General features: G+C 54.5%; 1 protein-coding gene across 4 annotated transcripts in view; it reads left to right on the top strand.

Annotated features, from left to right (window-relative positions):
- Window positions 1-740: 740 nt before the first annotated feature.
- Window positions 741-12,618, top strand: part of LOC122384095 (hepatocyte nuclear factor 6-like) — a 43,695-nt gene continuing 31,817 nt past the window's right edge. For 2 of the 4 annotated variants that reach the window (XM_043371100.1, XM_043371103.1), the window contains exon 1: window positions 741-2,733. In XM_043371100.1, the coding sequence (XP_043227035.1) occupies window positions 1,191-2,733 (1,543 nt within the window). In that variant the 5' untranslated portion in view covers window positions 741-1,190. Of the gene's footprint in view, window positions 2,776-12,618 lie in introns of all 4 variants that reach the window. The other 2 variants (XM_043371099.1, XM_043371102.1) reach the window with 2 other exon arrangements.

Here is a 12,618-nt window from a genome sequence, read left to right on the forward strand (position 1 = left end):
AGTGTACTTCGGCGCAAATGAAAAGAGGCAGGCAAAAAAAAAAACAATTCTACCCAATATTGGCCAGCCCGGTTAGCCTATTGTAAGTGTTAGTCAGTCCAGCTGATCACCAGCCGCCGATGCACCTGTCCACGTCACTGGGCCCGCGTCTCCGCCCTACTGGACACACCCCCACGGCCGGCGGCCGTCTCAGTGATCGCCCGGTGACCCTGCGCGGCGGGGTCGAGCCGTGTCGATCGGCCGCTCACGTGGCGGTCCACCCGGAGAGGAGCCACACCGCGAGAGGGCTACGTCACGCGCCGCCATCAATGGCACTTCCTGACCTAGAGCTGGGAAATCGATGTATTTTAAATCTGCGCGCCTATCGATTGCAGCATCGACCGGCGAGTGACACCTGCGCTCGAACGGGTCTGCTCTCTCTCTCAGGCGCGCGCCTCTCTCAGCCGGTCGCAACGTAACCGCTATCGATTGCGGCCGCCGCGCGGCGGACCGATAGTCGCCAATCGATGGCGACCACGCGGTGTGGGTGAGAGCATGACCCGGCGACCCGTACCCGGCCGTACCCGGCCGCCGCGGCGCTGCCCGGGCCGCGGTGCCGTCTGGTGGCCGGGCCGACGCCGCCCGCGCGCCGAGCCCCACCCGCCTCAGCCGCATGCGTCCCCGGAGCGTGCGTCTTGCCGACGGCACCGCCGACGCGGCCGTCGCGGACAAAAGAGGAGGCTCGGCGGCGGCGGCGGCGGTGGCGACGGTACCGGTGGACGCCTCACTCAAAATAGGACCTCGTCTACCGACGTGGCGCGAATCCGCGGCTCGCGCTCGCCAGTCTGAGGTGGGTGTACCGCGCGAGTGCATCGCCGCGGCGCTGTGCGTTGTCTCCGAATAATATCGATTCGCGGCGTATTGATTTTCTATGCGATGATTTACCCTCCACCGCCGGTCGAAGCTGCGCAGGCCGGCTGCGCCGACGACGTACACAAACATGGCCGGTGGGCGACGACGTGACGGGTGCTGCGCGGCCATTCTCGCTCAGTGACAGTGGTTTTTTGCGAGCGCATCGCGGTAAAAGTGACTCGTGTGTGTCGCATAAGTGTGGGACTCTATCGGTGGACGGTTTGGCGGGTCGGCGTCGCGCCGGTGACGCGCAGAGGGGGGCTTTTTCGGCGCGGAGCGGCACCACGGCGGCTGCGCCAATGGCAGCGCCGGCCGACGTGCCGGCGGCGACCACGCAGGTGCTGCTGATTCGGACGGCGGCCGGGCCCACATACAGTCGCGTGCTGGCGCCCGGCCACCAGCAGGTGCGGCTCGTGCTGCGCGACGACGCGCCGCTACTGCGGCACGAGCTGCGCGAACCGGAGCTGCTGCCGTCCGACCTCAGCACCCACGACGTGCACATCGACACCGACCAGCCGGCCGACTTTAGCGTGAAAACTCTGCGCTCGGAGGGACTTGGACTTGTGCACGCCGGCAGTGAACTCGGTACTCACAGTGAACTAGGCGGAGCAGGCGAGCTGGGCACCAGCGAGCTGAGCTCGAGCGAGTTTAAGGCGGACGTGCCGTCCAGTCCGTATAAGGAGCCGCTCAGTGTTCAGGTGATAGAGGAGCAGACCGAGGCGCACGACTACAGCCAGCTCAGTCCGGCGCGGCTCTCTCCTCGAGACGACATCCCCACCAGCGTGCACAGCATGATTGACGCGTCCGACTTCCGGTCGCTGCCGCAGGAGCCCATGTACCAGAACCTGGGCGGCCTGGGCGGCCGGATGTCGCCGGCCGGCTACAGCCCCTCCTCGTCGTACGCGACGCTGACGCCGCTGCAGCCGCTGCCGCCCATCTCCACCGTGTCGGACCGGTTCGCCTACGGACAGCCCGGCAATGTGTCCGGATCGTTCACAGTGATGCACAACAACCCGGCGCTGGGCAGCATCAACCTCAACTCGCCCTACCACTACGAGAAGCTCAGTCACATGAGCATGTCGCCGCCGCACTACTCGTCCAACAACGGGCTGATGATGCAGCAGCAGCCGTCGCCGCTGTCGCCGCAAAACTACAGCCACAACGGCATGCACTCGCCGCAGAAATCGCTCTCGCCGGAGAACTACAACAGTCCGTACACGCGTGAGGATCTGTCGCGAGCCACCCTGGCGCAGCCCCAGAGTCCGGCGCTGAGTCCCAGCGTCTCTCTCCACTCGCCGCCCAGTTCCAACTTCAACGGCTACATCGCCACCACGACGCTGACCACCTCGGCGCTGACCCCGAGCTTCAACAGCATCAACGCCGGCAGCCTGGGCCCGCTGTCGCCGCACGCCGTGTCTCCCAACTCGCCGTCGTTACACCTGCAGTCGCCGCCGTCGCCGGCGCCGCAGCTCCGCGAGCACATGCACGCCATGACGGCGCCGGCCATCCAGCCGGGCGGCCACATCCAGCACACGGCCCAGGCGCTGACGCCCGGCCACCAGGCGCAGTGCAAGTCGTCCGCCTCCTCGGCCGCCTCCGACTGCGAGGAGCTCAACACCAAGGAGCTGGCGCAGCGCATCTCGGCCGAGCTGAAGCGCTACAGCATTCCGCAGGCGATATTCGCGCAGCGCGTGCTCTGCAGGTCGCAGGGCACGCTGTCCGACCTGCTGCGCAACCCCAAGCCCTGGTCCAAGCTGAAGTCGGGCCGCGAGACATTCCGGCGCATGTGGAAGTGGCTGCAGGAGCCGGAGTTCCAGCGCATGTCCTCACTGCGGCTGGCAGGTCAGTCCCTGGCGCCTTCACAACACCACGAGACCGCCTCTGGTAAATCAACACTCTTCTTTTATTTCGTGTCGGGTTTTGTGGGAGTGTGGGCACTGTCGGGATGGGAGGGAGGAGGGAGGACCCCCGTGTACCTACCTATAGTATATATGTTGTTTGAAGTGCGATTTTCTTTAGTTTCTTTATATGTTAATGCACACGTACCTGATTCTTTTTTATTAATCATCGAAGGGCGAGTGACCTGCTGAAGGCACTCGCAGGGCAAAACTTATCAAACGTTACATCCTTATACCTAGCTCTTCCTTCAGCCGGTATATTTTTATCAGAAGTTGACCAGTTACCCCTGAGAAGATTCGCCTCCCAACAGAATATCTGGCATAATTCGAACGCCGTTATTCAATTCGCCAGTCATCGGGACACACAGAATCCCTTTACGTCTTTGTTTGCGTTTGGCAATGGTACAGTCGAAGGCTCTCCGATGCTGCCTCATTCTTCTTCGCTCGGGGCACCTCGCGACCCGAAGCTGCCGAACTAAAATCATCGGAAAGTCGCTGAAAGTTTCAGAGATGCCGAACAAATGCCGCGTCTGAGACAGAAGTGCTGATGAGGCTGTTCTGACGGCTGGCATAGGGAGCGGCAGAGACGGCCGCGCGCTGACGACTGGCGCAGCTAGTCAGCAGAGAGCTGGAGTAGAAAAACTCACAGATATCAAACTGATTGTCGACTGTCGAGATCATTTCAAGCAGGATATGCGTGTGTTCTTTAGCGGTTAGCTGAGTTTGTGGTAAGGTGATTAGGAGCTAATGGCTAGGAGTCGCGGAAGACTCGAAAGTCATCTAGGATTCCGAGTTATAAGAAACCCTTAGAGACCGGAAAAAACGCAGTCAGGAAGAAATAACTTGTAATTAGCGACCTAAGTTGATTTTACAATCAGTTATTGCTAGAAATAACGTGGTTCCGCAACGTTGTTCTGAGAGACAGATCAACCCTAGCAGTCTTTTTGGTATCGGATTCTCCGTGCTGGAATAAAGTTTCATGACATCTTGGACCGTTATATCTATTCATAGCTGATGCTCGCGATCATTTCTAACTGATGACAGTACTGCCGCCCTAATGTGACGGTGTCCTGCCTTCAGTCAAACAGATGCTAAGTAGCCGCTCTATCGGGGTCGCTACAAATGCCGACAGTCACGTCAGCTGTGACCGGTCACGGCTGCTAGACACCGTCTCCGATGCCGTGGCCGTATCTGGCGGCCTTGCCTGCTTCTTTGCCAGTTGATCAGTTCGGGAATGCTGAATTCTGTGCATCGGCCATGTACTGAAAGTCTGAAACCAAGTTCGCTTTATTCCAGCGTCGATTGCCTACATACATCACAATAGACCCATGATCAAATCCGTATAAACCCGATAAGACCGTATGCTGCCGCTGTGTGCCGCTGGGAATCGCTGAAAATCCGCGAATGCTTGGTTCTTCAAGTCGTTCTTTTGTTCGGCTGAGGAGCACCCTGTGCTACTGGGACCTACTGAGTGCCAATGAGTGCTTCTGGGTACTGTTAGAACTCCTGGACGTCACTGAGTGCCGTTGGAGACCTCAGAGTGACGCAGAGCCTGTTCGGGTGCCGCTGAGTCCCGCCGGGTGCCGCTGGGTTCCGCCGGGTGCCGCTGGGTCCCGCCGGGTGTCGCCGGGTGCCACCGGGTGCCTCACACAGCCACCCGGCGCCGCCGGTCGTCCGACGCCGGGCCGGGCCGGGCCGGCGCGGGGCGCGGTGCCGCCGACTTTACGAGGCCAGCGGCGAGGGCAGGTGTGCGGCCGGGTCCCCACCTGTGTCCGGACCCGGCCCGGGGTCCCGCCAGGTGACGGCCGGGTCGGCGGCCGCCCAGCGCTGGGACTGACACAGAGTGCACCCTGGGGCCCGTGCCGAGCCGGCGGCACCGACACATAAACAAATAGAGCCGAGCCAGGCCGCTCGTAGTGCGGCGCAGAGGCCGACTGTCGTCTCGAAACGACACGGAATGGTACGACACGGAATTGGTACGGCACGGAATTGGTACGGTACGGGATGGTTCGTCATGGGATGGTACGGCACGGAATGATGAGGTACGGAATGGTACGATACGGAATGGTACTGTACGGCCTTCTCCGTGACGAGAAGGCGTGAGCGACTTGCTAGGCGTGGGCGTAATGTTTCGATATGACACAGATAAGAAAGATATCTTTTCAAGCCCTTTTATGAAATTGAGATTTATTTGTGAAATGGTTTTGAAATCTTTATTAATGCGTACCTACCTACATAAGAAGCAGAACGTTCAGCTTTTCATGTGGACCGTAGAAGCACAACTCTGAAACTCAACGCTCCTGCGCCTTTCATCATCCAAACACTCATTTTGCCAACGGTGCCTAGAGAAGTTACTATTCCCAGGTTGTAGCGCATCACTGAACAATAGCATGTAGTGCCAGAAGCGAGCCAATGCTGCTAGCAACAACTAAACAAGTATACCATCGCTGGCAAAACCCCGCACAAAAACGGCATCATTCGGACAATCGTTTTATCACGCGCGAGGCGGTAATGTTTCCCGGATCGACGGCGGCCGGCTCTTCCCCGCAGCTGCGGCGCGCAATTAGAGCTGTACCGGCGGCGGCCGCAGCCGCGGATCAGACCTCCATTTGCATGGCTGCCTCATTTGCGCCCCGGCCGGGCCGCGCGGCCCTCGGGGCCCGGTGTGTGGACCAGTGTTCGCCACGGGCCCCAAAATCCCCAGCCCAGCCCGGCCCGGGCCCATGGGTTCAGAGCCCGGCCCAGCCCGTAGCCCGCTCTTGGCAAATATTCCAAGCCCAGCCCGGCCCGGCCCGTCAAAAATAGCAATCTAGTTATTGTCTTAGTCTATGGCTATAATAAGCATGATTGATTACACTATTTTGAGAACAATTCAAATTGCATGAATATTAACATGGCAATCATGACTCCCTTCTTTTCAATGAATATAATCATTTCAAGCACCTATGGCACAAATTTTAACAGTAACAGCAAGCACCTCAGTCAATTAGGTCATGATTACACACCTATAAAAAGTTTACATGATTATATTAACTACATTCTATGAGTAAAGTTATCTTGCAAGCTGATGTGTGTGAACATTATCATTAATAATTGGTGACTCTAATGCATACTTGAAGGAAGTATTTGCAACATACTCTATACTTCCCAGCACTTACCAGCAGAAAAAAAGCTTGACTTATGGGAATTGATGAATCTGTCTGGGATTGACCTTGCTGTTAAATTCACTCCATAGATGCTGCAATATCAAAAGCCTGAGAAAGCATACAAAATAGGTGACACTAACTTTAGCACTGTCTTCCAAAAAAAGAGAAAATCCATCCATTTATCAGCAAAACTGATTTAATCTATTTTCAATTCATGCCCACGTGTCAACCGAATCTCTGTGGACAACTATCTGCTACTTTCCTTGCTATTTTATGTTAGGCTCTTTTCAAGATATGGATATCGCTAGCAGCGTAAGCAGAAAACATGGTAAGCTTGAAATGTCATTGGGTACTTTTGCGACTTGTACGCATCATCATCATCAATCGAAAATGAGCGAACACTTCTTGATTGTCGCAGCTGCGGCAGGTAGCGATTCTGACGAATTGTATAATAAAACATATATGATCAAGTTTTTGTTTTGTTTTTCGTTCGAGTTTTCAGACTTCGTGATTTTGGTTTTATTTTTCATTGGTTTAATTTTGTTTTCACCTTGATACTCACTTAAAAAACGTATTTATTTGATATACTGTTGTGTATACTACCTAGATGCCGCCACATAAACATAGCGCCGCCGCCATGATTGCACATTTTGTTGAGAAGGGGCTGGTTTGTTGTGATTTATTTTGACAAATTTATGGACATTTAAAGAAGCTTTCATCGCGAAATACTCTGTAGAGTTCCTCGTTACTTACAGTGTGTTTTGTGAGTATCCTTTTAAGGTTCTGTTCGTTAAAAAGCCGTCGGTGAAGGAAAAAAGACTGTGTTGGAATTGTCTCACTATCGCCATATATAAGTGTTAACTTAATGTAGCCCTGTAGCCCATCATTGTTGAGTGGCTTCTTAGTTTTTGGAGTTGTAGTGCTAAGTAAGTTGTTCTGATGACTACATTTTAACTTTTATTAACAAACTAATGATGCTAGAGATTCTCTGATCTTTTTGGTTGCGGAATTTTTATGAAAACCCTCCTATGTGTGACATGATGTGATATTGGATAATTCTCAAGATTCCCAAAATTCAATATCAAGTAGGTTTTCTTTCACATTGCTTAAATTTGGTTTAGTTTTTGTATTTTCCCAGTGGGTTTTGTTTGCATCAGTTTCCAAATTTTCTTAAATTGACATTAGTCGCAAAACCCATAGTGCACAAAGTTCTTGGCCCGGCCCATCCATAGCCCGTTAACTAATGATATTTGGGGGCCCGGCCCAGCCCGTAGCCCAGCCCGGCCCGTGGCCCGTTGGGCTGGCCCGGCCCGTGGCGAACACTGGTGTGGACGCGTTGGTGCGCGGCGCGGCGGGTCGGCGGCGGCGGCCGGCGGCGGGCTTCCTGTGCCGCCGGGCAGGTGATACCGCGCCGCCGCGCCGCCCCGGGGAGGGGCCAGGTGCGCACGCGCCGCGCCACGTGCCGCCCTCCCTCCCCTCCCCTCCCCGTCCCCTCCCGGCGCCCCTCACGGGACCCGGAGGGGCGGCCCCTCGGCGGCACAGGCGGCGGCCCGCCGGCTCCCACGCTGTGTAGCCGGCCCTGATGGATGGGTGGTCGTCGGACCGAGCCAGGCACGAGCCGCACTGACGGCGAGAGGGCGCACCGCCGCCGCCGACACCGACCGAAAAGGTCGGCCTGCACCGGCTCGTAGCCAGCGGCCGCGGCAGACAGTGTGGACGATGAGAACAGTAAAAAGACTGGTGGCTAGGCCGGATACCTGGTAAAACGAACAAAATTTTCCTTCGCTAAGTTGAAATGAAGCCCCAAATGCCTCAGGAGAATCTTCATCCATGCCTTCGAATGCAGTAGCATGGTCTTCAGAAGCTTCAACCATTGTCCTACGTGCTGCAGACGGTATCAGCTGAACCAACTCGCGCTGAGCCGGCACAGTCCGCCCCCATAAAGCTGTGACGTGGAGGGGCTGACGGGGCTGCGGGGCGGCTGGGGTGTCTCTTTTTGTGTCGGTTCGTCCCCAAAGTGCGGCACAAACGGCGCTGCGGGCCGGGCCGGCTGCCAGCGCGGCGCCAGTGCCGCCGGCGCGCCGCGAGTGCCGCGCTTGGCAGAGAGCTCCGACCCCCGCCGGTCCGCCGGCCCGGCCCGGGTCGGCCGAGCGGCAGTCATAGGCGACATTCCCCGGACGGGGAGGGCGGAAAGACGAGCAGCGGGCGGTGGCTGTTCTGTCACAGTGGCTTTGGCCTTGTAGGACTTGGAGGAAATCGATGGTATTTTTTAGTTTGAGAAGGACCTTTCGTAATTTGGGATGTCCATTGCCCACTGCCCAGCCCATTACATTTCAAGATGCATTGCATATGCATCATATGGTGAGTTAAGTTCACCGAAAACTGACTGACTCCGGGACACTGACATGTAGCGTAGACCAGCGCCCAGTAGCCCATAACTACTATACGGCCATTGGCCATATGAGCTCATTAGGCCTTGCTTCATATACGCTCTGAATGCGTCCCACATGTGTCATGTGACAACCTGGGCTGCCGTGCCCCAGTGCCGACAAAGGCCAACGTCGCATGACAGATTACGTCACTGATGACGTCACAGTTCCGGATCTGCTCACCACGTGACCAGTGAAGTGGAAAGTGGAGCGGGTGATGAAATGTCAGTGATGAACTGCGAGCTGTACCGGATCATCCGCTTCTTAAAATCACCCTGATGGTTCAACATGTCAAGCGTCACTTTTTGCATTTGGCGAGACGGCTCCCATTGTATTCGACAATTCCTTGCTATCACTCAGTAGGTACTCGGGTCAATCTGTAATCCTAACGCATAGCTATTCCGTTTCGCTATGTGTCCCTTCCCGAACTGTCCAGTGTCCAGTTTCCTATATTTGTTAGCCGTCTCGTTTGTGTCATTGTATTGCCCCCGCCCTTTAAGCTCAATTGCTCTTGCAGCAATGTACGGTTGTTGTCTTATTCATGTCATCGGTGCACTACATACTTGTTAACCCTCGCCCGTAAACGGTGTTTTGCCACCTTCGCCCATGCAGGGGGGGGGGGGTTGGTGCGACCCCCCCCCTGGCGTTTGAAAACGGAGCGTCGTAGAGCTTAGCGGAAAAGACCAACGGATTGCTCTCAACGAGATCTCGCGATTGGTGGTATATTTTTGGTCCTAGGTCAACATTTGACCTATTTATGACCGGTCAAAGGTCAAATTTTCGGAAAAATCTAACTTTTTCAGATTTCCGCGCCGATTGCGGCAAAACGGTAGAGATATCGACTTGAAACCTTTACTATCGTGATCCTTGATCAATTCTCTATCGTTTGGTGTATATTTCGATGTCATAACTCTAAAAATGATGCGTTGGGAGCATCGGAAGTCTGCAAGGTCATTTGTGCATTGGGTCACGTCAGGCGTGTGACGTCACTGACCTGACCCTGACCCAAAATGAACTACAAGAAACAACCGACGATGCCTGAAATGGATAGCAAATTCGAATTCAGGGCATCAAAATACCCCGAAAAGGCATAAAAGTGCAAGAAGTCATTACAGGTCAACCGAGATCACTGACCTTACCTTGACCTTTAGTAACCTTCAAAATGTCAACGGACATTGTGCCAATGTCAAATCAGCCAGTTGTGATTCTAAAACAATCCATCAGTGTGTCAGGTCAGTCGGCATTTATACCAATGTGAAGCAATCTCCAATTTAGCGTAAATCTGGCCGGAGGTTGTTCCCTTTATGACGTCATAACTCCGTGACCTGACATGACCTTGACAAAAAAAATTATCAAAAGTTGCGCAAAGGATGCCCCAAAGGGTACTGAAAATTTGAGCAGGCTATCTGAAACGGTTCGGCGTGTAGCTAAGAAAAACCTCAGGGGTGGGGGGTTGCACCAAACCCCCCCCCCCTACATGGGCGAGGGTTAATCCAGACCGACCTAGCCACCTTGCTTCCTCTCCCGTTTTCTTCCCAACACGGCGATCTAGATCGACTCGCTGGGGTAGGCATCTGTCCCGGTCAGCTGATTTTTGGGCCGGTCCGTCCGTGGTAGGGGTAACAGCAGCCGGCCCGGTACGAATCCACCCGGGCGGCGGCGGCGGCGGCAGCTGTCCCGTCGGTGCCACCCCGCGCGAGACCACCACCTGCCCCCTCCCCCACCCCAATGTCCCCCCCTCCAGGGCGGGCGTCCCGCGGGGTCGCCGACCCGACACCCCGTGGACCAGCGCTCCCCATTTCCTCTGCCGAGAGCACTCCGCATACAGAGGGCCTGCGGGCTGAGTGGCGGAATTAAAACACGGTGACCCGGCGGGGGGACTGGAGGAGGGGCCCTCGGGGCATTTGGGACCAACGCTCAGCTCAGACCCCTCCAACCGAGAGTGTGCGCGGCTGAGGGGGCGGGGTTTCGAGTGCCACGCGCCGCAATACCGCTGTGTTAGTCGCTCACAAAACCGTGAGATAATAGAGTCGGTTAAAGGGGATAAACGAGCTTGCGTCCCTGTCTATGAGGTTATTGTGGTGTTGTTTTATGCATTCACGCATAGCTGTTATGAGGAGGTCTTAATTTCTATGGATCATAGCTTTTGTAGTGGTTTGGCTAACTGCTAATCATCAGGGTGTCCAACTCAACTGAAATGCCGAAAGATAATGATCATCATGATTTAGGTATTGCAAGTTTATTCATTGAAGAGGTGAACAAATTAGTCGACGCCCAGAAGATTTTAGGATCCACGTCATCTCATGGAGTAAAAAAGTTGCATTGTAAATCGTGAAAAACATCTGTCTTTACCCGGTGCTTTTCGGAAAACAGGTAAAAGGCAGAAGCGAAGTAGGGGACACGCTAGCCACGAACAAATGTTCGTTGCCTTACCTGGAAACACCATGGGCATTGGGAGGCCAAGAACGTTGCAATATCCCAGGCTTTTTGTGTATGTCTCTTATCAGTTTCTAAGCAGATTGTAAGAACATACACGTCATCTTCCACTGACTTTGGCTGTGGTGACTGGTGAGCGGGGCTATTATTTATGTATATGACGTAACTATCGATTATACGTCAAGTATCAAGGAAAAATAGTTATTGGAACTGGCATTCCATAGTGAACGGATCACGCAAACCACGAATGCCTATCTCTATAGCATAGGCGAGCACAGTGCACAGTGCATCCATTGGCATCCAGTGCATGCGAATACCTATACTTTCTGCATGGCAAAGGAATGCGGGTCGCCTACCGAACGGATTAGGCACTGGAATGGCAGCGGGCCCGGCGACACGACTGCTTATATCGATTTGTTGATCAACAGTTGTGGTCGATGGCTTTCCCTATTATCGACTTAATACACTACACTGAGAAAACAGTGTCCCGATTTTCGGGCTCAGAGACCAGTTTTCGGGCTAATGTACCATATTCAAAACAGACAGCACATTTCGAGAATACTTTCTGAGCTAGCGCCACATGGGCTCATACGATCCCTTAAATCGGTATCATTGATCGCAGAAACAGAGCTCAGTCAGTACCCATTATCGGTGTCAAGCTCTAAAACTAGTCTCACTATGATACCAGTTTTCAGCCTGATCCCCATTTTCGAGCTCACCTGATTCCAGTTTGAGGGCTCAAATTGTGTGGTGAAGCCAATATTAGGGCTCACGTCATCGCTTTTCGGGGCTTTGGTAAAAGCTGGATTGCGTCAGCTGGCTGGCCAGCTGGCGACGCACGAAAGGTATTTAATTTTAGATATACCTAAGCGCGGTAGTAGGATGGACATAAATATTTCAAATGGCTTTAAATGAAAAATTGATTGGTAAATATTCATTCTTTTATATCTAGCATTGATATGTAAGAAGCTCTGCTAGCGCCACCATACGGCGCCAGCTGGCAAAAAATCCAGTTAATACCAGAGCCCGCTTTTCGTCCGATGCAGCCCCTCCTCCCCCCTCCCCAGTGTCCAGCAGCTGCGAATAAGACGAAGCCGCGGACAAACTTTTTTTTTGCTCGGCCAGCCTAGCGCCAGTCTCGAGCGGTGGGACAGTTAACCGGCAATTTTGGCCGGGATGCAAAAGTTACGTTAAACCGGTTTATGTTAACCCGGGAGCAAATAACAACGTGGGAGCCTATCTTAGGTGTGGCAAAGCTATCGGATTACTTACTTGTTGCCGAGGTTCCCAAAGAAGGTACTGGAACCGAAAACACAACATTGGTTCATGTATTTATTAACATTCATACACACAGTCATACTTGTGCAAGGTGTCAGTGTTCGGTTGTGGGGTGTAATAGCCAGGGAAAAAGTTCTATGAACTGAAAAACCCGGCGCCTATTACTTCGCAACATGGTTGTGTATTCAACATGAACTGCAAGGAGTGCAGACGACATTGCCTGTGCTAACTTAACGTCTCACGGGCAGCGCCGCGCTCTGACACCTTGGTCCCAGAAGCGGCGGCGTTTCTGACCGCAAATCGCCGGAGAGCCGGTCGACGCCGTTGAGGGGACTGAGCAGGCCGCTGCCAGCTCCACCTTCACGTCCGCGCGGCGCAGCTCGGTGTGCGGCGGCGGCTCATCGCGCGGGCCGCACCCGTCCGTCCGCTGCACGAGCCGCTTTTCGATCCGACAGCGCAACACCGGCACGCCATTGTGCTGGCTGAGCGGCGGCAGCGGCACGTAGGCAACAAAACAGTAGAAATCGATGGGCCTGGATC

Source organism: Amphibalanus amphitrite, unplaced genomic scaffold (genome assembly GCF_019059575.1).
Source record: "Amphibalanus amphitrite isolate SeventyFive unplaced genomic scaffold, NRLGWU_Aamphi_draft 000181F_arrow, whole genome shotgun sequence".
Classification (NCBI taxonomy): Eukaryota; Metazoa; Arthropoda; class Thecostraca; order Balanomorpha; family Balanidae; genus Amphibalanus; species Amphibalanus amphitrite.